The 27,658-nt window shown below is 35.3% G+C and overlaps 1 protein-coding gene and 1 long non-coding RNA gene across 5 annotated transcripts in view; both read right to left on the reverse strand.

Moving 5' to 3' along the window:
• Positions 1-5,701: 5,701 nt before the first annotated feature.
• LOC124450732 lies at positions 5,702-6,337 on the reverse strand. Its single transcript, XR_006950189.1, has 2 exons — positions 6,201-6,337; positions 5,702-5,861 (listed from the first exon to the last, which is right to left on the reverse strand). It is a non-coding gene; the product is annotated as an uncharacterized LOC124450732 (long non-coding RNA).
• Positions 6,338-7,733: 1,396 nt separating this feature from the next.
• LOC124450722 overlaps positions 7,734-27,658 on the reverse strand; it is an 80,475-nt gene continuing 60,550 nt past the window's right edge. Inside the window, exons 1-5 of one of the 4 annotated variants that reach the window (XM_047001364.1) lie at positions 17,495-17,672; positions 14,302-14,493; positions 12,768-12,963; positions 11,795-12,585; positions 7,734-11,755 (exon numbers count right to left, since the gene is read on the reverse strand). In XM_047001364.1, the coding sequence (XP_046857320.1) occupies positions 8,106-11,755; positions 11,795-12,479 (4,335 nt within the window). In that variant the 5' untranslated portion in view covers positions 12,480-12,585; positions 12,768-12,963; positions 14,302-14,493; positions 17,495-17,672 and the 3' untranslated portion in view covers positions 7,734-8,105. Of the gene's footprint in view, positions 12,586-12,767; positions 12,964-13,051; positions 13,145-14,301; positions 14,494-17,494; positions 17,673-27,658 lie in introns of those variants that run through there. The other 3 variants (XM_047001361.1, XM_047001363.1, XM_047001362.1) reach the window with 3 other exon arrangements.

The raw sequence follows: 27,658 nt of genomic DNA on the forward strand, positions 1-27,658 counted from the left end.
AAAGTGGCGTCGGCAAAAAAAGGGAGATGATGCATGATTGGACATATTATCCTTTCTACATAAATGTTCACATATTCCCATTTTTTCCGTCGACAAGTATGTTATTACACCTCTCCCATACCTTTGAACGTGTTTTGATTTCCTTTGTCATGCAACTTATTGTCTATAGTTAGAAAGTTGATATATGAATTTAGATATGATTTCTCATGCATGTTTAGTCATACTTTATCGAGATGCTGCTTTAGCTAATTTGTTATGTCGGTAATTTAGTTATAAAATAACGCATAATTTTTCTAAAATTACTTCCATTTTAGAAGTAAAACGACCTTGTGAAGAAAATTATGCTTGCTTTAGTTCTTTACATGTCACATCCTCAACAAACGTTTGAAAGATTCAATATAAACAACGCGACCAAATACATATCAGTTAAAAAATGGTGATGAAAGTTCATGCCTTATTGTAACATCAATCTTTTATCCCTGTGAGTTTTGTTACATAAACACATCTAAATAACGAACGAAGATGAAGAGTGAGTCAGGATCTCCTTCAACAAACAATATTATGAAACATTAATGATATCTATGTCTCAGTATAGGGAATATACAGTAGGTCCACTTCGTGTGCAACTGGCTGCTGTATATTTAATTTGATTACTGACTGCCGTTAGACATTTTATCATTCCTATTCGTCAAAAAAAGCAATTGACTGGCTGCCACTATGGTAATCACATGCGTAATAAGATATGTGTGGCACGAAAAAATTTCAATAAAGTGGCTCTACTGCATGTTCTTCTAAATTGTGTCTATGTAGAAAATCTCAGTTATATAACTAAGTATAAATCATTGACTATTTAGCGTTATATAAGTCTTTCGTATGAGCTCCGAACGTGAGTTCAATGTACTAGAACGCTATTAAATTTTGTGATTATTTTATTCACTAGCGAAGAAGTTATTTACAACAGTCGTGAGTGTTCTCTCTGTTAGAATTTATTCACAGGCTTTTTATATATTTGGCTAAACAAGGTGCAGTTATTACAAGGCAGATAATGTACTTGAAATTTGAGTAGTTTTACGTAATTATAAAGTTAAGTGCGTAAGTTAAAGTAGCGCATTTGAGTAAGTGTAGGATTGGCTATTTCCTCTTTTGCTAATACATAAATCTAGATGAATAATATACGCACGTGATGTACGTCACTACAGGAGCCCCGGCTAGTGTCAAAATTAATGAAATTAATGAGAAACGATAGAAATATAGCGTTGAGGAAAACGGACACAGCGACCAGAGCGTGTTTGTTTTATTTGTGGTGCTGTAGTTTGACAGTTCTCTTTGTCCTTTTTGGCAGTTTCTTGCGTATGGGTGTGACCAGGGGCACTGGGCATAGGAGGAGCGAGATGTGCAGGCTTGAGACGATCTATGGATATGTTATCGGTGTGATTTCCGAGATCAACTTTAAAATGTTTGTCTGAGCGGGAGAGAATTTTGAATGGACCGTCATTCGGTGGCTGTAAAGGTTTTCGGACTGCATCACGCCGGACAAACACGTGTGTTGTGGTGTGAAGATGGATAGGAATGTGATGAGGTCTTGTTGGGTGACGATCTGGAGGTGGTTGTAAATCACGGAGAGTGCGTTTAAGACGATCAACGTAGGAGGTAGGATCTAGGTGTGAGGTACGAGAATTATGGTGGAAAAATTCATCTAGTAAACAAAGAGGTGTGCCGTATACGCGTTCAGCAACACTGTGTCCAAGATCAGTTTTTAGAGCGGTGCGAATGCCTAGGAGGACAAGAGGTAGACGTTCACTCCAGTGGTTAGGGTCATTGGTGGCTTTCAATGAAGCTTTGAGTTGATGATGAAAGCGTTCAACCAGACCATTAGCGATGGGGTGATAAGCGGTGGTGCGTATACGTGTTGACCCAAGAAAAGACGTGAGAGAAGAGAACAGTTGGCTTTCAAATTGTGCACCTCGATCGGTGGTGATAATTTTAGGAACACCAAAACGGGAGATCCAGTGGGTGACAAAAGCTGTGGCGACCGTGGTGGCGGTGATGTCAGAAATGAGAATGGCTTCAGACCAACGAGTGAAACGGTCAATGCATGTAAGTAGATAAGTAGAACCATTTGATGGCGGCAGGGGACCAACTATGTCGAGATGAACATGGGAAAAACGGTCAGTAGGTATTGCAAAAGTGGAAAGTGGGGCACAGGTGTGCCGATGGATCTTGCTGCGTTGACGAGATAGACAAGTTCGGGTCATTTGTCGTACATCACGGTTCATGTTAGGCCAGAAATACCGATCGGTGATCAAACGTTGAGTGGCTTTTATTCCTGGATGAGAAAGGTTATGCAGGGCTTTAAATATTGTTTGTCTGAACGGCGAAGGAATAAAAGGGCGTGGCCTGCCAGTGGAAACTTCGCAAATGATAGTCTTGTCGGAAGCGGGTATCGGACAACTTTCGAACACCAACGAAGAAGAAGTTTTGCTTTGATACTGTGTAAGCTCAGCATCGTCTTGTTGAGCCACGGCGATATCGTCTATGTTGATCTGGTCAGAAGAAGTGACAGAGGAAACGCGGGAAAAGGCATCGGCCACCGGATTCTGCTCACCTTGGACATGACGGAGGTCTGTGTTAAATTGGGAGATGAAATCGAGGTGACGAATTTCTCTGGGAGAGTGGCGTTTGATATTGTTATGCAAGGCATAGCACAGAGGTTTGTGGTCAGTTAGAACATAAAAAGTTCGTCCTTCAAGGTGGTGACAAAAATGGCGTATGGCAAGATAGATGGCAAGAAGCTCTCGACCAAAAGCACTGTAGCGAGTTTCTGCTGGTTGTAAACGTTTAGAAAAGAAACCGAGTGGTTGCCACATGTTGTTCACTTTTTGTTGTAGAACAGCTCCTACAGCGACGTCTGAAGCATCGGTCATAAGGCAAAGTGCGGCGTTGGGTTGTGGATGAGCCAAGAGTGCCGTATCTGCCAATGCTTTTTTGATCTTCTTGAATGCTGATGTAGCAGAATCAGACCAGTCAAGCTTGGAAGGTTGGGGTTTCTTATGAGAATCCGATGTGCCCAGCATATCGGTGAGAGGCTGAACAACACCAGAGCAGTGCGGAATAAAACGTCGGTAGAAATTTACGAGACCTAGAAATTCGCGAAGCTTGCGGAGAGGATCCGGTTGAGGATAATTGCGGATAGCTTCGACTTTGAGGGAAGAGGTTGGATGCCGTTAGCACTGACCATGTGACCAAGAAAGTCAAGAGATGTTGCTCCAAAAACAGATTTTTGAGGATTGATGACAACACCATACTGACGAAGACGAGTAAAGAGAAGGCGGAGGTGTTTTTCGTATTCGGAGGTGTTAGAGCTAGCAATTAGTATGTCATCAATGTAAACAAATACAAAGTCAAGGCCACGAGTGACTTCGTCCATGAAACGTTGAAATGTTTGAGTTGCATTACGGAGACCAAAAGGCATATGGGTAAATTCGAAAAGACCAAATGGTGTCGTGACAGCTGTTTTGCAGATGTCTTCTTTTGCGACCGGAATTTGGTGGTAAGCACGGACTAAATCAATCTTAGAAAAAAGAGTCATACCGTGGAGATTGGCAGAGAAATCCTGAAGATGTGGAACGGGATACTGATCTGGTACAGTCATTCGATTAAGCGCACGGTAGTCACCACAGGGTCGCCAGTCACCGGGTTGTGGCTTGGGAACCATGTGGAGAGGAGAGGCATACTGACTGCTGGAAGGGCGGATGATTCCAAGATCAAGCATTTGTTGGAATTCTTTTTTGGCAATGTGTAAACGATCAGGTGGGAGACGGCGTGGACGTGCAGAGCATGGGGGACCTTTGGTAATAATGTGATGCACTACTTGATGTTTCACTGGTGTTTCTTTGGTGGTGGGTTGAGTGATTTCTGGAAAGTCTTGTAATACTGATGCAAAAGGTGTGGAGGATTGTGTAGCATGAACAAGAGAAAGAGAAGGCATTGATGTGGCGATTCCATTGACTCGAATGTGTGTTTCTGCATCAATGAGACTTCCTGAGCGAAGGTCGACGAGGAGGTTGAAATGGCGTAAAAAATCAGCTCCAATGATTGCCTGGCGGACGTCAGCGATGGTGAAGATCCATTGAAAATGGCGTCGGCGGAGTCCAAAGTTGAGGGTGATTGACCTCTTACCTTAGGTAGCAATTGTAGAGGAATTGGCTGCTTGGAGGTCATAAGCTTGGCGTTGTCGTCGATCTGCGGAAAGTGGTGGGATGACGCTAACTTCTGCACCTGTATCGATGAGAAATCATCGTTTGGTAGTCTGATCGCTAATGAAAAATAAGCGGCTTTGTGTTGAAGCGCCAGACGATGTTGCCGCGTCTATTGTCTGGCGGTGTAGTTTGACCGTAGCGATGTATGGAAAGTGCAAGGTTGAACACATTTGCGGGCAGTGGCGCCGAACTTGGCGTGATACCAGCAATAACCATTATTGGATGGTCTGTGAGTGGGATCATTCGGTTGCCGATTACGAGAGCGAGGTGGTCGGTTATTTACATCGGACGATGAAGGGAAACGAAGATTGAGAGCCTGTACTGTCGCAGCAAGATCAGAAACTGTCTTGCGAAGTTGATGAAGCTCCCCAGATTTGGCAGATGTGTCAACAATAGGTTCTGTTGCAACGGTCGAAAGGGTGGATGTGGGTTGTTGAATGTTGTTGACTTCTCTAATTTTATCGGCCAACTTGGCAAGGTTGTTGAGGTCAAGAGTCTCCTGTGTAGGTGCCAGAATAGCCTGAACAGTGGTAGGGAGACGTTGTATAAATAATTGTTTCATGATGGATGGGGGCAATGTCTGGGTACCAAGTAGTTGTTCCATCTTGCGAAGGAGTTGGGAAGGTTTCCGATCTCTTAGTTCTTCGCCTGTGAGCAGTTGGTGAAGTCGCTGTTGCTCAGATGTTGAGGTACGGTGGATTAACTCGCGTCGCAGAGTGTCATATGGATCATGAGCTGGGGGTGAAGGATGATATCGCGAACCTCCTCAGCAATTTCGGGTTGAAGGGAACCAACAACGTAAGCGTATTTCTTTTTTTGTGAGGTGATATTGCGCGTCGTAAATTGAGCGTCAATTTGAGAAAACCACAGTTCTGGATCGTTAGGCCAGTATAGTGGAAGTTTGATGCTGATCATAGAAGTGGTTGGTGTGACAAATGAAGAATCTGTCGTTGAAGAAGCGTTGAGTTCATCAGTTGTAGCCATTTCGCCAGTGAAGAATATCTTTCGGGGTCACCAATTTAGCGTTATTTATAAGTCTTTCGTATGAGCTCCGAACGTGAGTTCAATGTACTAGAACGCTATTAAATTTTGTGATTATTTTATTCACTAGCGAAGAAGTTATTTACAATAGTCGTGAGAGTTCTATATGTTAGAATTTATTTACAGGCTTTTTATATATTTGGATAAACAAGGTGCAGTTATTACACAGCGGATAATGTACTTGAAATTTGAGTAGTTTTACGTTAAGTTTTATTATAAAGTTAAGTGCGCAAGTTTAAGTAGCGCGTTTGAGTAAGTGTAGGATTGGCTATTTCCTCTATTGCTAATACATGAATCTAGATGAATAATATACGCACGTTATGTACGTCACTACAACCCTCTTTAAATTCCTCAAGGATACATCATTTCTCTCATTAAATACTTTAACAGTTTGACATCACTTTCTATAAATACCTTTATAATTTATAATTGAACGTTTACATCAGTATTTATACCGGTAAAGCAAGTACAAATAGTCTCGATAATTCGGTCAATTAAATGCCTCTCTGGTTCAATGGAGTCTGGTGTATCGCCAACAATATGACCATAAGCAATGAGTTTCTAAGAACAAAAAATGTTTGATCATGAGATACACCAACTTATAGAAGCAAAATACATGACCTAGATTTGTGAAGGAATACAAAATGGTGGTAAAAAGACACATGTGAAGTTGTGAGGCTTGGGGATGAGTACTGTTGATAAATAAGGATAGCAATATTGACAATTTCTAGGAGAAATTTAGGAGGTAACTAACAAAAAAAAAATACTGGAGGAACTTATTTTGTGCTATCAAATTGTAATAACTTAATAACAATGCGATGAAAGAGTTTACAATATTAAATCTATTTCTTACAACTAAAGACTCCAAGTGTCCTAACACATCAAACAAAAACAACTTACTTGTATACAGTCAAGTGCAATGGGGACAATCCTGGCACATTTTGTTTGACAAGCCAACTCAAAAGGAAGAAAATATTGATCTGCTGTAATGAATGTTTGCTGACCAGGTAGTGGAGGTAGAGTTGCAGAAGAAACATTCCTGAACATTTTATTATAAATAAATCAAACCAACATTCTGGTTTATAAATCTAACTTTTGAACAATAAAACTTAGTAAATTTGTGAGCATGCGTAGTCTGGATATAACTGTGAATTAATTAAGATTGAAAGTTAGTAACTCATTTTGGTCATGTTAAAATTGGAAAATTGGAAAGAAAATTGGACAACTATACATAATTAAACTTACTCTGTAGATTTTTCATTTCCTTGAACAGCGTTTATTTCCTCTAGAATAGATCAAAATCATAAAGCGATCATTTTGTAAAGCAACATTCCTGAACACAGCAGTACATTATATTCATTGCACACGTTGACATACATTTCTCCATAAACATATATACATATAACTCAAGCAGAAGAACATGAACAAGCGATTGACACTAAAAATAACTGTTTGCCACGTATAAAAAAAGAACAAATCATACATTGAGCAATTTTAAAGATACTATGGACAGCGTTCTTTGACATCTTGAATAAAAGATTACTACACTTAATGTTTTGTAGATAGCAAATGCAGAAACTGGTTGACAATGCATATAAACATAAAGCAAATAGAATCCAAATACATCAGCAATAACTACAAAAAACATTACTTATGGATTTATACCTAAAGCCGTTTCGGAAGCTTTCTTTAGTTGTGAATGATGAGACTTTTTTGTTTTTTTATCGAGTAAAATTCTTTGTAAAGCACCAGATAGGAACACGCTCTTTCACGTTCTTCTGCATAACTGAACGATTTAGGAATGAAAATAAAACCTTTCTAAGGCATCTCTATGAATTACTATTCCACTGGAATTCCGCCATCTTTCTGTTCCATTCCATTTAATCACGTGAATATAAGGAAGTATCAGTGAACTCCATAACGTCATCAAGATAATTTACATACGGGAATTGTTGACAGTATAAAACATTTTCTGTCTTTAAGGTCATATGTACATAATAAACGTACAGAAATGATCTCTCACATTTTTCAACTAATGACCATAAAACCCAATGACATGACATGACATCATGATGGTGTTTTATAAATGTGAATTTTTAACGTCATACAAAACTTGTTTCCACGATATTAACATGCGTAAGGTAAATTTTTTTTACAGTTTTTGAAAGAATGTTCATAGAAAGTCACTCTATAATTTAAACAAAATAATCTACATCTACAAAAACACCATATTGTCAAATGACTCACAATGAATGAGTTGTCGATATTCTTTCATTTCTATGTAATGAACGTTTAATATATAATAAAAATAACCACATTATCTGACCATACATTTGTATTAAAAAGTAAACCATCAACATAAAGTTCGTTCAGAGATCAAAGTTTTTTCACTTTTGGTAATTTTCACATGTAAAACAAGCGACCATCCTTACGACAATCAACATCTTCGTGTGATATTCTCAATTTCATCACAACTTTGACAATGTTACAGTGTTGCATTCTCCAAATATAAATTTGAAAGTTGACGGGAATCATAGGATGAAAAAGATCTTTTCTTGACATTAGGAAAAACTAATCTCTCTCTCTCTGTCAGTGATATTTTTACATAATTAAAAACTGACAGTTTTTTCACGGTTAAAACAAAGGATATGGACAATTTTTTCTGCAATATTTTTGAGTTCGTTGTTGATACCATAAATAACTGTCCTTTTGTGATATAAAGAACTTTTTATGTTCGTTTTAAGTGATATGTAATGTTAGTAAATACAATAGGTTAATATAACTACAAAGGTTGAATTAGTGGATTTATTCAGGTACATTGAGTTTTAAAAATTTAATTCCGTATCCACCTTTTGTTACTAAAGCTAAAGTTCCTGTGTTGGAATGCATAGTTATATTAAATATAGAACCTAATGCGCAAGATTTAGCGCATATTTTACCACTCTTTAAATCTACAGCAACCAATAAGTTACGATATTTACCAATGTAATATGATTTATGTAAGAATGTGCTTAACAATAAAAATCCATCAATAACATCCAAAATATTTAGCCAAGTCATACTCACGTAATTGTTTTTATGCACATTAATTACATAAAGGCCAGATTCCAGTATGCAAGTGCCTTTTTGAAAAAAGAATGCAATGACTGCTTGGTTACTATCACTCATACAGCAACTGACTTTAAGACTAGTTACAGTTCTCTGTTCCTGAACAAATTTTTCAATAAAACACGTTTTGAGTAATTTTGCAGTATGCCAAGGTTTCAAGTAAAGTTCATTGTTGTTATTTTCCCATTTCCATAATGTGTATTCTGTTTTGTTCACAGTTAAAATAACAGAATTATCAAGTGATACGGCTGCTGCTTTAATTTGAAAACTATCGACAGGAAGTCTTTCGTTGTATTGTATCTCACCCTTGGTAATTCTAACAACTTGAACAAAATCAAGTTCGTCAATACAAACTAAGACATCAGCAAATGTTAAGATTTTCTTAGGTTTAAATCCAATTGTAACATGCTTTGCTTGAGTAGAATCTACAAAATTTTCAGACGAAGTTGATATCTTCATAAGATGATCAGAACCATCCCATATCCACAGTAAACCATCCGACCACCAACATCCTAATGCATTCTTCAGTTGCATTGGTACAGTTTGAATAATAGTGCAACGTTCAATGCTCCAAATATGAATGTTGACGTGGTCACCAGCAACGAAAGCAGCAAAAAAAGATCCATCCGGTGAAAAACAACAACATTTAATTTCAAATTTCTCAAAGATAAAAGAAGGTCTCCAAAGATGATCAGTTTTGAAAATTTTGAGCTTGGAAAGATACGGCACAACGTAAAATTTCTTGAACAAGATGGGATTGATTTTTCTAAAAGTCCTATCAACACATGGACACCAAACATATGGTAAACAAAATTCGATTTCTCCTTGATCGTTGTATTTTGTCAACTGAGTGATTTCAGAAAGCTTTCCATTCTGACTTGTATGATAAAAAATACAATCACGATAATGGTGTGTTATCCTTAAATGTGAAGGTAGTGAACATTCTAATTTTATTGAAAAAATATCGATTGCCTTTGGGAATTGAAAGACATTCGAAAAGTCGACGACATCTGCACCAAAGAACTCTGAATATTTATCGGTGCATTGTAGTTTTTGGTAATCAACAACGCAGCGTCGATCAATTCTTTGCAAAGTTAATGAATTCCATGCAGTAAACTCTTCTTTAATAAAATATCCATCAAATCTTGCTGTAATAAACAAACCAGAATCTAAGAAAGAGCAATAATTAACGACATCACCTGACTGTAAACATAATAGCAAACGTCCATTGTTAACGTTCCACAACTTTACTTCAGTAGATCCATCACTAGTTACCAGTCTATTTGCGGTAGGTGAAAAGGAGCAACAGCAGATGTTTCCACGTACAAAACGAAATTCCTTTGATGTTGGATAGTCATAGATGTCATACAGCGACAAAAATTCGCCTACATCATCCCAATTTTCCAACTTTGAATCATCAAGTACAGTGCCAAGAATGCATCTTTCTGTAAATTCAGGAAGTTCGAAAATAGATATTTGACCATTTTCATATCCTACAGCAAGAAGTTCTTCATTGGACGACACACAAAGAGATGTAACGTTAGCACGCAAGGAGACAGTCAAATGATGATGGTTTGTTAAATATGTTACGTCTAAATCCTCAAACCAAACAAACTTTCCTTGTTTCAATAATTCCCTTGCCAATAATCTTTTTTCGTTACTGCCATCAATTCTGTTTGCAATAATTTGTGAATAAATTAAGCTATCATCAACCATATATAAGGTATCATCATTAATAAAGTCATATCTCATTCTCATTGACGTAATTAATAAATGAAATAGTAGTTCCTCAAGTACATCTTTTTTCAAGAAAGTTCGTCGTTCCTCAATGATTTTGAGCAATTCAAACCTAATGGTATCCACGTTAATGTCTTCCACACACATTAACCTTGCACAAACCACTTTGACATCTACTGCCCAGCTAACGTCAACATTTTCGCCACATTTTGACATATGATAGAATCCATTCTTCACAGCATATTTAATCATAGCAGTGTCCATCTGATCTTCAAAAATGTTCATCGACTTAATTTGTTTAAACACTTTCTCACAAGCATGCCATAAGAACTTATGACCATTTTTTGGATCAACTGTAAACTCATGCTGTTCGTAACCATCTGATTTTAACCAATCAAATAGAGATTTGTGATACACGGTTAAATAATCATCGTAAACTGGCAAAATTTGAGATAACAGTTCAATGATTTTATTGCGGACTTCAATCTTGATGTCACCAGAAAAATCTAAATAGCTAAGCAGTAAAGTTAATGGAAGAAACTCCCGACAGGCAGCCAACAATTCAGGAAATTGCATGAAAGTAGCTTCTGAGATTACAGAATTTCTGGGACTTTCCTTCGTTAACAATTCTTTTACTCTTTTGAATTGCTTTGTGTAAACACCGCTTAACCCACTAGGGACCAATTCTTGAATATTTTTGGAAGTAAGCTCAATATTTTCTTTATTCAAGCTCAATTGTGCGTAATACGCATAAAGAAATGATCCCTCACATTTTTCAACTAATGACCATAGAACGTAGCTATTTGTCTGAAGTCTCATAATTAATTCCAAGTCTAATTTGTTGTTTTCAACACGATCATCAAAATTACTTCTCAATTGATATCTCAAATACTTGTACAGGTCTTTTTCGTTGTTTTCGTCACGAAGACGAGTTGTAATTTCCACAGGATTCATGTCTTTCAACTCCTTTTGAACAGGAAGTTCTGGACGACTGGTGATGAAGATTTTAATCCATTGAGGCAGTCGGTCAAACTCTTCTGCAATCAATTCCAATAATTCACTTTTGCCATCAACTAGGCTTTCATCTAAGGCATCAATAACCAAAAGCATTGGTTCATGATCTTCCAATGAATGCAATGGATTATTTAATAAAACAATGAATTCATCGGTGATTGATTCTTTGGAATGGTTTCTCTGTATTTCTTCATTCAGTTTACTTTTAAAATTTGATATTGTATCACACAGGCTACTGGCCAATGATTCTATCAATATTCGAGGGTTTCTATAATCTGATCTATTATATCTGCAGAAATGGGAAGCAGCAAGTTTCTTCTTTTCAGAATATCGTCGACACACCTCAGCAGCAAACACACTTTTACCAACGCCTGGACCGGCAATCAAAATCATGACATTAGAAGCATCTTCACTTTTATCGTTAAACCAAGTGTCGAGTTTTTCAAATAACCATTGTCTAGTGCCTTCAAGGTATTTCTTGTTAAGATCTTTTATAAGACCGTTAAACTTACACTTTCCTAGCTTCTTGAGATCTGAGTATGTTTTGTCCTGTATCATTTCTTTTACTCTGGTTACATCAGCTTTTGTCGCCATGTCTTGTTTAATTTCAACTACATCAACTTTTGTTGGCATGCTTTCTTTCACTTCTTCTACTTTATTTTTCATAGCTTCAAACTCTTTTTTTAATTGTTTTACATTTTCGTTGGTTTTCTCAGCAACATTGATTAATTGTTGTTCTTTTTCATACCAGTTTTTCAATAATTCAATATGGTTTGCCTCATCAGGACTGAGGGGAGCTTTCTTCACTTCATGTATTTCAGTTTGTTGAATACCCAGACCAACCAATGCTTTTGAAATTTCCTGCCACAAATGCTCAAACTCACTGTCATCTACACTAGTTGTAGTTATGTGACCGTACACTTTGTTTCGATAAAACTTTATTCTTGCAATATTTGCTGATATTGAAGTATCTGAAGAGGAAGGAAGATTATCCCATCCTCCAGATGGTGCTGTTAGACCACAAATATTTCTCAATAAGACAGTCAATAATGAGATGTCAAAGTTGTCAATGTCAGGTGATGAGCCATTTGACGGGTAAAGAAGCTCCCATTGCTCTTTACTGATGACCCTTTTGTTTTTAAGCAAAGTCAATTTGTTCATTGTTGAAAGATCTTTAAGTTCATTGATCAAACTTGATGATCGAAAGTTAAAAGTAAATCGCAATGTTGTTTTCAAAGCTTGGGTTCCTTTATTTACCAAAATTTTACTTAAACGAGATCCATTTGCCTCAATCTTCAGTTTTTTAGGTGCTGAAGCCATTTTCAAAAAATAAATTTATTTAGAATATGTTGTGAATACTCTGACTTACTTTTAATGGAGATTGAATCTTTGGTTTTAATCGTGAAGCCTTTATTTGAACTTTAAACTAAAACGAAGAAAAATAATGGTACAAAAATTAGTTACAAAACTTTAAAATGAAACAAATCAACGGCCTATTGAAAAACCTACATCAAAGTTTAAATACAAAACGTTTGAAAAATCTGTGATACAATATAACGAGTAGCTAAACAATGTTTTAAAATCAATGTTTTATGGAATTTTACTCACCAAATATGACCCAAAACGACTATTTCTACATTTCAACACTTATTCTTTTGTTCCATAACGTAAATTCAGAGTTTTATAATGAAATATTTCTTCATTTTTGTCTTTCATTGTATTGCAGTGTAGACTGTGTATTCAAATGTAAAGGATGGGCTCATTACGAGATCATTCTGATTCACTTCCTTGTAACTGGATACAGCTGAAAAGAAGTTAACGATCATGTTCATTGTCCATATATGGTACTGACCAGATTTATGTTTTTTACATAGACTTTTATAATAAATTACCAATATGATTCCGAAAAATTATTAGAATAAAAAATAGGCCAAAATGTATCCAAATATCGATCCAAATGGCCATTTTTCGTCAAAGTTTGAGTTTCCAAACCAAAGATCAGCAGCTATAGTCAGACAATAGTTGGTACTACTTGAGTCAGTCATTTTCAAACGAATAAAACGATCATTAAAAAATACATAAATTATATTGAATTCTTTGTGGCTTTAACCTTTTGTGCTCATAAAAAAATTGGAAAAACTGAAAAACAACAAAAGAAATGAGCAACAGACAGTTTTTCTTGCAACGTGACCTGCTTGTCGTAAATTTTATCAATTTATCAATGATATGGACGATGTAAAACTTATCAGTATAAAATAGTATACGGAAAGAAATTTTCATAAACAATAAAAACAAGTGAAGTATCTTTCTCTTTCTGTAAGCACGAACATTACTAAAGAAGTAAGAGCATTGTAAAATGTGAACTATTTACGTTAAATTACGCACAAGCATTTGTCATGGGAAGTTCAAAGCATTGAGTTGCTAAGGAAGACCTTCTTTCCCATCGTGGCAAAGAGGAAACTTTGTAATTTTATATTGTTGAATGTTTAGTATATATAGAGGCTGCAAACGCTGTTTCTGGTTGTTTCAATACGCTTTTTTGATGGTCGCATTTCATCGACGCATTTCATTAATGCATTGTAACGCATTGAGTCGAAGTCTTGAACAGACGAATTGGATAAGCATTTTTTGATTGTAATACTCGTGGTAATGTAACAGCGTTTGTCGTCAAAAGAATCGTGATTTAGCATCCCGCACAACAGAAAGTTTAGGTTGTGCGACAATGGCATTATAAATCTATAATTACCTATCAATGTGGTAATGTATAATTGATGCATATCGTTCGTGGTTGATTTAAATAATAAAATATAGTCGTTTTGATTGATAAACAGATCATTTGTGTTTACAAGATGAAACGCAATTTGATATACTAAGCATAAATATATATTATCGTATTGTCCAATAGATGTAGCGCCATTTATCTTATAGTTTCGTTTCACGTTGATTTTTCTTTTCTCAGAAGTTAGAATCGTCTTATATACGGCATAATATCATCTGTGTATCTACTGAAAACGTGGATGCAGAGTCAATGAATCCAAGTGGACGAGTATTCTGCCATTTAGTCAAACCTTTTATACAATACCGATAACGACTAGCTAAACAATACCGCTTTAAAATCAATGTTTTACACAATTTTACTCACCAAATATGACCAAAGCGACTGTTTCTTCATTCCCACACTAATTTTTTCGTTCCACAACGTAGAGTCACAGTTTTATATTGAAATATTTCTTCAATTTTGCCTTTCTTCGTATTGCAATGTACACATCATTGAAATGTAAAGGATGGGCTTATCACGAGATCATTCTGATTCACAGCTTGTAACTGGACACAGCTGAAGAGTAGACAACAATCATGTTCATTGTCCATATATGGTTCTCACCACATTTATATTTTTGCAGAGACTTTACCAATAAATTACCGGAGAAAGGATCAGTTACACGAAGGTCGAATAACGCTATCCATTTAACTAAGTAGCAACGTTTTTGAGCGCTTCAAAAATATCTTAAAAGGGAAAAATCAACGATTCGAACTGGACAATAAATGAAATACAATATTGGTTCTAGAATTACAAAGTTTCATCATCATAAACAAAATATAACCATGCACATTCACAATTTTAAAAAACTACTATCCAATGGATAACGCTATCCACGCTTTATGCAATAGGCTCCAGTATAAATTTCAAAAAAAATTTTAAGAGAATAAAAACCAAAAATTGTCCAAATGGAAATCGCCAAACTGTTTTTCCGAAATTCCTGGGTCAAAGATCAAGAGACGTATTGATGTAATGGGTACTAAGCACCGATCGGCATAACAGATGATGATGATGTTGATGAAACTTTATTAAAAGAGGGTAAACACGTGACACAACAAGTGTGAAGAACTTGTGGCCCTCAAACTAACAAACTACGAGATCAATTACAATTTAAAAACCAGAATTACACAAGACTAAAAATACTAAAAAAACTAAATAATAAATTATTCTATGAGCATATCTGAATTAGCTTTATCATAAAGTTTCTTTTTAAAAAGTGAAGCTGATGAAACTTTACGCATAGTAAGAGGTAGACTGTTCCAAAATCGACTTGCAGTAGCAGCAAAAGATCGCCCACCATCATTTTGTCTCTTCGTTTTGGGTAAACAAATAGTTAAGTCTTTATAACGATTATTTCTATTGTGGCGACTGGAATTTGTTGGTAGAATATCAATAATATAAGATGGACAGTTACCATAGAAACGTTTATGACAAATCATGGCCTTTCTAATTTCCACTTCCTTACTAAAAGGCATCCAGCCCAATTTGGAAAAGAGTTGAATACTTCTATCGCGTGTTGAGGCATCTAGAATTACGCGAGCTGCTCTCTTTTGTAATTTTGTAATTTGATCCAATTTATCTTTTGTGGTATTTGACCAAACACAGCTACCAAACAATTTCTTAGTAAGTAATTTTTTTCAGACCTTCAATTTCATATTGTCGTATTGTAAAGAATCTACGAAAATTTGACAAAACTTTTAGATTCAATAAATGATTAACTTCATTAAACTCCTTAAAAAATATGGATATGTACCTCATACGGTTTTGATACATGGTTGGATACTCTTTTCTGTGATGATTTTTGTATGTAATTTATAATAACTTCATAAAATAGAAAGTTTGATAAAGGCTTTGAAAATTAAATTAATGTTCTGTTTTTATAAAAGATCAAATTGTCTTCCGAGCATATTTTTTCTTATATTTATATAACAAATAGCTCTTTCCCTTGAAAGAGACATCGTTCCTGCATGTTCAATATAGTACGAGAATATTTTTTATGAACTTTATGTTATATCTGGTGTAGGTGACGTAATATTAAAAATAATAAAAAATTAGACTAAAAATGTAAAAAACATAGGAATACATATGTCGTTACCCTCGTTAAATTCCTGACGGATATATCATTTCCCTCATTAAATACTTAAACAGTTTGACATCACTTTTTATAAATATCTTTATAATTTGCATTTCAACGTTTACATCAGTAATTATACGGGTAAAGCAACTACAAATAGTCTCGATAATTCTGTCAATTAAACGCCTCTATGGTTCAATGGAGTCTGGTGTATCGCCAACAATATGACCATAAGCAATGGGTTTCTAAGAACAAAGAATATCAAATATAGAACTTTATATGACCTACATAGACATATGAAGGGATAAAGGATTCTGGTGAAAAGACACATGGGAACTTGGAGGATTGGATATGAGTAAGTACTGTGGATAGATAAGGATAGCAATAATGACAAATTTTTTGAAGTATGTATCCTCTAGATTATTCTGGGAGGAATTTAGGAGGAAAGTAACTAAAAATGTTCTGTAGCAACTTTATTTTGTGCTATCCAACTGTAATGGCTAAGAGACAACGCAATGACAATGTTTCCGAGATTAAATCTATTTCTTACAACTAAAGACTCAAAGTGTCCTAACACATCAAACAAAAACAACTTACTTGTGTACAGTCACGTGCAATGGTGACAATCCTGGCACATTTTGTTTGACAAACTTTTTCATTGATTAAATTTATTGCTAACAACTAAAGATGCCAAGTGTCTTTTCTGTATATTACATATTAGGGAGCTTTAGCTAGAGTACGACTACGACAACGAGTACGAAGTTTGACCGTGTAAGGGAATGGCACGAGGAAGTTTGTTGTCGTTATCGCTTCGTCAAAATTTAGTTATAAACAACAGAACGAGCCTTTTTATTGTGAAAAACACCGAAGTTTGCGAAGCAGCTACGGCTCTATTTGTCAATTAGGATATCAATGAATCGGTAACACTGATTTTACAAGAATATAGGACTCTTTAGACGGAAAAATCTTCACTATTTTAAGTTTTATGTACGATATATTTGTACTATTTTATTGTTTGTTTACCGTTCACTTTGCGTACGAAAGACATGAAACTTTTCAGGGTCATATTTTCCTTTTAAATGTACATCTGCGCTCAAAAAGGGTTCTAAATTAAAGCCTGGATGCTCGAAAATAGTACTGTAAACTAATTTCTTACATAAAGAAAAAATATACCTACATAAAAAGACATTGTAGTCGCAACTACGAATTTTTTTACAAAACATCGTACTCAGATTGCTGAGACGGCTACGTGTTTTTGTTGTCGCAACAATGTTTTCGCGCCAAAATGACGTAAATCGTAGCCGTAGTCTTTGCTAAAAAGCTCCTTATTCTGTGCTTAAGCTAAGAACTTTGTTATGGCACCAAGGGGAACTCTGGTATAACAACATTACGACAAAGCAATTTATCTCAGTATTACCTACAATGACCGTAATTACAACTGACCTGTAATTCAGCCATAGTATCTTCATCTTCTCGCTTGCTGGTGCTTGGGAAAAAGACGACATTGTCAATCATTTGGATAAGTTCCAATTGAACGACACACTTAATGATCAATGAATTGAACAGCATCCTCTCCGTCTGCACAACTAAAATAATGAGATGATTTTACGACGTTAAAGTACAGACATGAAAAAATAAAAAAATGTCACTCGGGTGTTGGTTGAATATTTCCGTATTCACGCTCAGACGATTTTTTCATCTGTCGGTAAAATCAAACTTTTGAATATGCCAAACAAAGGGCTAATTTATCTTATATGAGGTCTTCTAAAATAAAATAAAATAAGCAACGAATGCAAAAAAATAAAACAAAAATGAGTTTCTTAAGTCAGTGCTATTTTAAAAAACACTTGAGAAAAAACGACGATTTTTTTGAGAGCAAACATGTTTCGACATTATCAGAATGCCATCTTCAGTGCAGAATGATTAGTGTTAAGTAATATGATACATAATATGATATGAGTAAATTAATTACAATGAGTATTAAGTATTAATAACTATAACGTAAGTTCTAAAAATAAGTATTAAGAATTTATAACAAAAGTATTATTATAAAGTAAATATAGTGTTGTAGTGGTGAACTTGGATATTTAAATCGGGATTAGTTTTATTAATGTGTAGAGCTTCCTTGATTTTGAGTGAGAAAGTGGATTGATCAGTGTCGATGATTTTAAAACAGGAAGGTGAGAATTTGTTTTTACATGAAGGAGAGGCTTGAAGATGTTTGTAGATAGTGGAATTTTTGTCTGTGTGAGTATGTTCCTTTATCCTGGTAGATAATTGGCGAGAAGTTTCACCAATATAACGGGAATTACATCCCGCACATGAAAATTGATAAACTACCATAGATTTGGAAAGTTCGGGAAGTGGGTCTTTAAACGAAAATAAAGATTTTATTTTAAAAGGTGTGAAAATAAGTTTAACGTCAATGTCAGTGCAGTAGCGTTTAATGATTTGTGTGAGTTTGCGTTGTGTGTGTCGTGAGTAATCACCTATGTAAGGTAGTTTGAAATAACGTTTATTGTCAGGTTGTTGTATATCGTTAGTGTTAGTTGTGGAGTTAGATGAGTCAGTGCTTTTCTTGTTGTCCAAATAGTGTTGTATAGTGTTGTTGATGAAATGAAAAGGAAAAGAATTACGTTGGAGAGTGAATATTAGTTTGTTTAAATCACGTTGAAAGCCGATGTCTGTGTTGTTAAGTTTCCGTGCTCTGTCGGTCAGTGTTCGTATCAGTCCAATTTTGTAATTTAATGGTGTGAAACTAAAAAAAGTTAGTCAGTAGTCCTGTATATGTTGGTTTGTGGTACGTAGAGGTCATACAGTTTTCATGTGATTTAGTTAGTAAGATGTCAAGAAAGGGTAACTGATTGTCTTGTTCGGTTTCGTATGTAAAGTTTATGCTTTGATGTTGTTTGTTGATGTATTCGTAAAAGAGTAATGCTTCGTCTTTGTTATGAAAAATACAAAAAAATGTCGTCAACGTATCTGCGGTAAAATAAAGGTTTGTTGTTGCTGTAGTTATTTAACCAGTTTCGTTCGTGAAAACCCATGAAAATGTTGGCTAGAATGGGTGCCAAGGGTGAGCCCATACTTACCCGTCAATTTGGTCGTAGTACTTACCGTTAAATAAAAAATGAGTCTCGGCCGTAGTGATGTTAAACAATAGTTTTAGTTCTGTTCTGCTCATTTTGAATGTAGGGTTCTTGGTAAAAATTAAATCAATAGCAATGTCTATGGTTTCGGTCGGTGATATGTTGGACTACGGCCGAGACTCATTTTTTATTTAACGGTAAGTACTACGACCAAATTGACGGGGTAAGTATGGGCTCACCCTTGGCACCCATTCTAGCCAACATTTTCATGGGTTTTCACGAACGAAACTGGTTAAATAACTACAGCAACATCAAACCTTTATTTTACCGCAGATACGTTGACGACATTTTTTGTATTTTTCATAACAAAGACGAAGCATTACTCTTTTACGAATACATCAACAAACAACATCAAAGCATAAACTTCACATACGAAACCGAACAAGACAATCAGTTACCCTTTCTTGACATCTTACTAACTAAATCACATGAAAACTGTATGACCTCTACGTACCACAAACCAACATATACAGGACTACTGACTAACTTTTTTAGTTTCACACCATTAAATTACAAAATTGGACTGATACGAACACTGACCGACAGAGCACGGAAACTTAACAACACAGACATCGGCTTTCAACGTGATTTAAACAAACTAATATTCACTCTCCAACGTAATTCTTTTCCTTTTCATTTCATCAACAACACTATACAACACTATTTGGACAACAAGAAAAGCACTGACTCATCTAACTCCACAACTAACACTAACGATATACAACAACCTGACAATAAACGTTATTTCAAACTACCTTACATAGGTGATTACTCACGACACACACAACGCAAACTCACACAAATCATTAAACGCTACTGCACTGACATTGACGTTAAACTTATTTTCACACCTTTTAAAATAAAATCTTTATTTTCGTTTAAAGACCCACTTCCCGAACTTTCCAAATCTATGGTAGTTTATCAATTTTCATGTGCGGGATGTAATTCCCGTTATATTGGTGAAACTTCTCGCCAATTATCTACCAGGATAAAGGAACATACTCACACAGACAAAAATTCCACTATCTACAAACATCTTCAAGCCTCTCCTTCATGTAAAAACAAATTCTCACCTTCCTGTTTTAAAATCATCGACACTGATCAATCCACTTTCTCACTCAAAATCAAGGAGGCTCTACACATTAATAAAACTAATCCCGATTTAAATATCCAAGTTCACCACTACAACACTATATTTACTTTATAATAATATTTTTTGTTATAAGTTCTTAATACTTATTTTTAGAACTTATGTTATAAGTTCTTAATACTTAATATTCATTGTAATTAATTTATTCATATTATATTACGTATCATATTACTTAACACTAACCATTCTGCACTGAAGATGGCATTCTGATAATGTCGAAACATGTTTGCTCTAAAAAAATTGTCGTTTTTCTCAAGTGTTTTATAAGTATAACAGAATTTAAAAAACATAACAGTCAATCTAGAGAAAGGATGGCTAATAGATTATCAATAAAAACGTTTACTATGTTTCCCAATGAATGCCTGATTTTAACATGTACTATGCAAATATTTTGTATTTAGTGACTGTCTAAACAATGAAATCAAGTTTCTAAATAAGAAGAAAGATAGACAGTTTAAGGCATGGTTCTAACATAAAAGTTATCACATTAAAAGATTAGAAATGAAAAATTAGAAAACTCCAAAAAGAGGTATTCAAGAAATAGGTAACAAGAAAAATATATGATTCGGTAGAAGCAGTGTGAAACTTAACACAAAGAATTCGGTCATGGAAACTCTGATATAAAACTTCATATACATAGTATAAAATACAGTAGTAAATATGCATGAGAAGCTATTAAATTTATTTTCTTTCGGCTTATCACTAATCAGGGGTTGCCAAAGAAAATCATCCACAAGCTGTTATTACCAATCATAATAATTCAAAATGTACATAAGTATACTAAATGATAATATTGAAAGAAGTTTTTTGTCGTGAGAGTTGTAGCTAGTGCAAACAACATCATATAGATAAACTGGTTGATGCTGAAGGAGTGCCAATAAAGTATGAAATATAGTATAGGGTGAAACACAAGTTGAAGTAAGTATGAAGTGACTTGTGTATCATCCTATAATAAATTTTACAAAAAACAATAAAGTTTTTATTATATTATCATACATATATCATATGGAAAAATGAATGCATTCTTCTGGAATATGTTATTATCATATTGCGTAAATGATAATTAGGACCATTACATTTAGCAATACTACCCATTGGCAAAGAATAATTAAACCACAAAAAACTCTGATACAAGGCAAGGTACCTAACATTTTCAAAGTAGCCACTAAAATCTAATCTGAACTACACAGCCAAACAATATTATAACCTACACATAAAACTGAAAATTTGACATTACTTATCGTTGAAGAGTTAAAAATAATTGATAAATTTTTACCTGAACAGGCGATTAAATTTCTGCTCACAAAAAAAATCGTGGGGAGCTTTGCTAATTGCTTCTTGCTTCTTTATACTTCTTGATAAATCTTTATCTACCGCCATTTCTTAAACGGTTCAACGTCACGTGACTTTTTCATACTTCAGCACAGCATTCTATGGCTGAGAAACAGCTCTTTAATAACCCTGTATGGTCCCCGAACTCCCGTTTAGCATATCTGCAACAATCACTAAACCAAATGAGTTGTGATTAAAAAAAAGATGTGGTCGATTAAGGGTTCAATGCAACAAACAAGGCCGTAGCTAGAGCCTTATTGTATACGAGAATGGAAAAGGTCTGTAAATGTCAGCTCTCATGAGTCAATAATTAGTTATATTTATATATATTTTAGTTAAATGTTCCCACTTCTAGGCTAAGAATGAGCTCCTTTCATATATTAGGCTGAACTTCAGTTCGCATTTAACTGTAGACACCGTTGAAGCGCAAGCAATTAGCGCTCAAAAAAGGCTTCTTATAATTTCTCTTAATATAGACTTACAACTGCAGACTTACAACTGCAGACTTACAACTGCAGACTTACAACTGCAGACTTACAACTGCAGACTTACAACTGCAGACTTACAACTGCAGACTACAACTGCAGACTTACAACTGCAGACTTACAACTGCAGACTTACAACTGCAGACTTACAACTGCAGACTTACAACTGCAGACTTACAACTGCAGACTTACAACTGCAGACTTACAACTGCAGACTTACAACTGCAGACTTACAACTGCAGACACAACTTACAACTGCAGACTTCAACTGCAGACTTACTGCAGACTTACAACTGCAGACTTACAACTGCAGACTTACAACTGCACCTGACTTACAACTGCAGACTTACAACTGCAGACTTACAACTGCAGACTTACAACTGCAGACTTACAGACTTACAACTGCAGACTTACAACTGCAGACTTACAACTGAAGACTTACAACTGCAGACTTACAACTGCAGACTTACAACTGCAGACTTACAACTGCAGACTTACAACTGCAGACTTACAACTGTAGACTTACAACTGCAGACTTACAACTGCAGACTTACAACTGCAGACTTACAACTGCAGACTTACAACTGCAGACTTACAACTGCAGACTTACAACTGCAGACTTACAACTGAAGACTTACAACTGCAGACTTACAACTGCAGACTTACAACTGCAGACTTACAACTGCAGACTTACAACTGCAGACTTACAACTGAAGACTTACAACTGCAGACTTACAACTGCAGACTTACAACTGCAGACTTACAACTGCAGACTTACAACTGCAAACTTACAACTGCAGACTTACAACTGCAGACTTGCAGCACACTCTCTTGAGATGCTTTTGCTGTTCTTAGGTTTTCTCTAGCAATGACATGAACGTGGCAACGTTTAGAGAGGGGATTGGTTGTGGTGTTGAATGAATGAAACCAAAAGATATAAGAGAGTTTTTATATAAAAATGTCAAGAAATTTGGGGACTAAGCAGTAATTTCTCTTATAATGACTATGTTCTTGTAAATCCAATCTCTTCTCCAACTTAGCATTGACTTTTTCACGATCCATAGACGACCCATACGTGTCTATAAAATACTGCTCCACTAGGTTCTTCAATAATAACTGTTAGGTTATGCTCTCATGTGATGTGTATATGTGTATCTTGTAAAGTGTGTGTTAACTTCCTACATATTTAAGTATAGAAATTATTGTAAACGTAATCGATATTATTTGTAACAAGAGCAGAGGAAAGAAAATGACCAATCATAGTTTAGCGTCACGTATGTAAATAGCTGTATCATTATGTGTATCAGTTGGTTGTCGTGTGCTAGTTTTTCTTCTATATGTGGGAATAAATGTAATAAAACCTCCAGACATCAGTGTGATTATTTATCATGGCCACTGCATCAAACCCAACAGGTTATGGGCCCAGGAGAGCAATAATGTTCAATGGAGATGAAAATAAGTATGAGCTATGGGATGAGCTATGCCTATGTGCAAAACCCGAAAAAGCTTGAACCTAGAGGCAAGAAGGGGATTTTCATTGGGTATGATAAATGTTGCCCTGCATACCTGGTATATTACCCGGAAAACATGAAAGTAGAGAGAGTAAGTTGCATAAAGTTTTTTGATAGTATCCATGATGAGATTGAGAAGACTCCAACGGACGATGAAATTTACCAACCTTCTTACGCAACACCTACGTCAGAACAGCCTACTGCAGAAATAGGGGGGAAACCTGATGATTTAGAAGGGAATGACCCTGTAAGGTATCCAACCCGAACCCGGAATAGGCCAGCATATCTAGATGAGTATGTATTTGAAAACATAACTGATACCACAACTAAGCTTGCAGTCGATTATTGTTACAGGTTGAATGATTTACCCACTTCCTTTTCAGAAGCTGTAAGTTCTAAAGAGTCAGTCCAGTGGAAAAACGCCATGGACGATGAGTTTACCTCATTAGTGGATAATAACACTTTCACACCTATTGAGTTACACCCAAATCGTGAAATAGTGAGTGGAAAATGGGTGTACACAATCAAAACAGGCATGAACAATGAGGAGACGTTTAAGGTTAGGTATGTAGCTAAGGGTTATTCTCAAGTCTCAGGAATTGACTATCATGAGACGGTCGCACCCACTGATTTACATTATGACAGGCACTAGGCCGGACTTATACTATATAGTTACCAAACTGTCTCAATACATATCCAAACCGACTGTTGCATCATTAAATGCAGCAAAGCATGTCCTAAGATACCTTAAGGGGACACCACAATTAAATCTAACGTTTAGAAAGAGCGAGAACCCTTTAGAATCTGTAGGATACAGTGATTTAGATTGGGGGAATGTTAGTGAATATCTTAGCAAATATTCCAGTAATGAGTTACCGACTAAATATACTTTATAGCTTATTTGCTGGTTTTGGCTCCCAACTTTCTCAACAAATTCTAAAAATTACACAATATTGACAAGAGCCACGAATAGCTATAATTATAATGAAAAAGAGAGAAAAATACAGGAAATACAAAAAACATATACGTATAACTGGTTTTTTAAAAAACATAATTTTGTGCTCACTTTGCCCATAGTGCTTTGGACATTTTGATAAAACTAGTGACGCGTAAAATAGAAATTCTCAGAAAACTGTTTTGAAAAAGATCCTGAGTGCGACTAAAAAATACATCAGTGTTGTAAAACTCACTCGATAGTAAACTTGCCATAACAAGCCACGATTACTTTGCAGAATATGAGAACATGCTGGGGTAGGAAAACTGATAATTGCGGGAGGGAGGGGGTCAAATTCATGTATTTATGTTATAAGCCTTAGAAAAAGCTGGATTTCAAAAGAACTTAACATGATTTTTGATGAATAGATGAAGAGCTCCTCCCCCCTCCCCCTCCCCCCCCAAAAAGGGAAAAAATTAAGGATATCCTTAAGCCCATATTTAAGAACACTTGAAAACTATGAAAATCCGAAAGTCAAAATGCAAATCTTCCCATCATGCTTTTTGTCTCCAAAACAATTTACATTATGGTTGGCCACAAAACTTGGTCCAACCAAATGAGAGTAAGGTGATGCTTTCTGCTGTGCCATATGTTTCCATGTTCCCGCTTGTTCCATTTTATACCTCAAAGTTGTTGAGATACGAATTAATACTACCCAACACCAAGATTTTAACGATGAAAACTTGCCTGTGAACATATTAGCATCATTTACAAGCAATTTATATGTCGACAGAAGATACAAAGATGCAAGGCTTCAGAATTTGGTGACCGTGACTGTGATTATAATTTAGCTCTTATATATATTTTGCATGTGAGGTAGTAAGAATATTTCTACAAGCAAATATCTCACCAGTGAAAGCGACATGCTCCTTTTTGTGGACATTACGATACCTAAAAATTGAGCTATTGAAGGTTTGGCATTAGGAAAAAAATACGTAAAAAGATATCGCGCTCCTTTTTAAAAAATTCTATATAATTGACTATAGATACAAAGGGGAGGTCGAGAATATAATTTTTACTGCAAAGCGATCATTTCAGCGGAAAAAGATTAATTGTCATCCATGTTTTAGCATTATTGACCAAGTCCACCAAGCCGCTGCAGTTATTATAGAGCTTAATGACATATATACATATAAATCAGATATGGCGTCAACGAGAACGCTTAAAAGATTTCCTACATCACATTCATGCGATGTTCTCAATTTGAGAAGTATCGCGCGCTTTAGAAGATCTTATACACAGCAAAAGTTGAACATTTTATCAGTTTTCTTACAACCTATTTTGTTTTGTTTCTTTAAGAACGTGTGTATTTGAAACGATGACAACATAGCATGGTAGTGCAATAACTTTAAAATATTCTACAAAGTACATAGACATACTACAAAATATATTTATACACTACATTGTACATACTCATACTTAGAAATAAATCAATAAATCTCCTTAATGTGATTCATGGATACATGTAATTCAAATGAAAAAATAAAGAAAGAAAAATATTGTTCAATTTATCCGCGGACCTTGATCGTTAATCGACAGCTAAAAACAAAGCTTTTCCCGTTACCTCTAATGGCGAAATCATAAGTAATATCATATTTCCCAATTCCAAAATTTCCTTCGCCTAAAATTGCTCCTGATGGTGACAGACTAATCAGTGTATGTGGACACTTTGGTTTTGGCTCGTTCCGTTTAACATATACAACGGTTTTTCTTCCTAATTTTCTTTGTTATTGGTGCTGCACTTTGGCATTCACATGCTGTGAGAAAGAACAAGAAACTTTTTGAACTTACCGAAAAAAAAACTAATAAAACATATGTTAGTGCAAGCAGTGATGAATGGATTATAGAAAACGAGAACAGTCTTTACACACACTAAAATATTCATTAAATGATGTGTGTAAGTATAGATGGTAATAAACGAAGAAAAGAGAACAAAAACTATTTTTACACAATCTAAAACAAAACTAAGATAACTTGTGCAATTGTCAGTAAAGATAAATGAATAAGAGAAAAAGAGAACAGTATTTATAATTCCTAAAATATAAACTAAGTAAGGTAAAGTGTGTCAGTGAAGGTATTGATGAATGAACAACAGAGAAAAGAGCGGTCTTTAAAAAACAAACAAAGACGACATATATGTCCGTTTTTGTGGTGATGAAATACTTTACAGAGAAATGATATAGTTTCCATTGGGATATTCAAAGCTTACAAATACTTTTCGTCAATACTTACTTTCAACTTTAATATCTATGTAACATTTATGATAAAATCCTTCTCTGAATATGAAAGTATATTCAATACGATGATTCCCAACAGTAAAATCGTGTGGGGATGTGATATTTGGTTTAATCGTCATCAGTGGCGTAGCTAGCGAAAAACATTTGGTCGGGCTCACGAGGCACCTCCATGGTTGGCGCCGAGCTTGAAAATTTTCCGAATTTAGACTCCCAAGAACGTCGGAAACGGCTATCTTAGAAAGCAAATGCGTGAACTTATGCAGGAAATAGAACCATTTTCGTTAATTTAAATTGCCGAAGGATCTTATAGTAAAGCAGAGAAACAGTTCAAAAATAGTTGCAGATATGTGATTTATTTTCTCAACACCACATACATAAATAGATACCTATGTACATCTTGTAAAGAAACTTTGACAAAAGAACCGAAAAAGGCTCAGATTTGTCATCAACAACTATCAAAAGTTGTGATGATATTGTCGTGCTGAAATGACAATCATCATTGGCTGCATTAAAAAGTTCCAGGAAAAATTCTCACATGCCATGGACGTAAGACATCATCAGCTTGCTATCAGCCATATATGAATACCTATTTGTATAAGAAAGCAAGTCTTCGTGGTTTTTCAATGAACTTCTTTACTATCTCATCATGCAATGTGTTGGCGTCTTCTTCCTCTGACAGTATGTCTTTGTGAATGGAAATCCTGCAAAGAGAACTAAAACGTCCTTGGCTCATAGTATTTCTAAGATAA

This window comes from Xenia sp. Carnegie-2017, unplaced genomic scaffold (genome assembly GCF_021976095.1).
Source record: "Xenia sp. Carnegie-2017 unplaced genomic scaffold, XeniaSp_v1 HiC_scaffold_24, whole genome shotgun sequence".
NCBI classification, from domain to species: Eukaryota; Metazoa; Cnidaria; class Anthozoa; order Malacalcyonacea; family Xeniidae; genus Xenia; species Xenia sp. Carnegie-2017.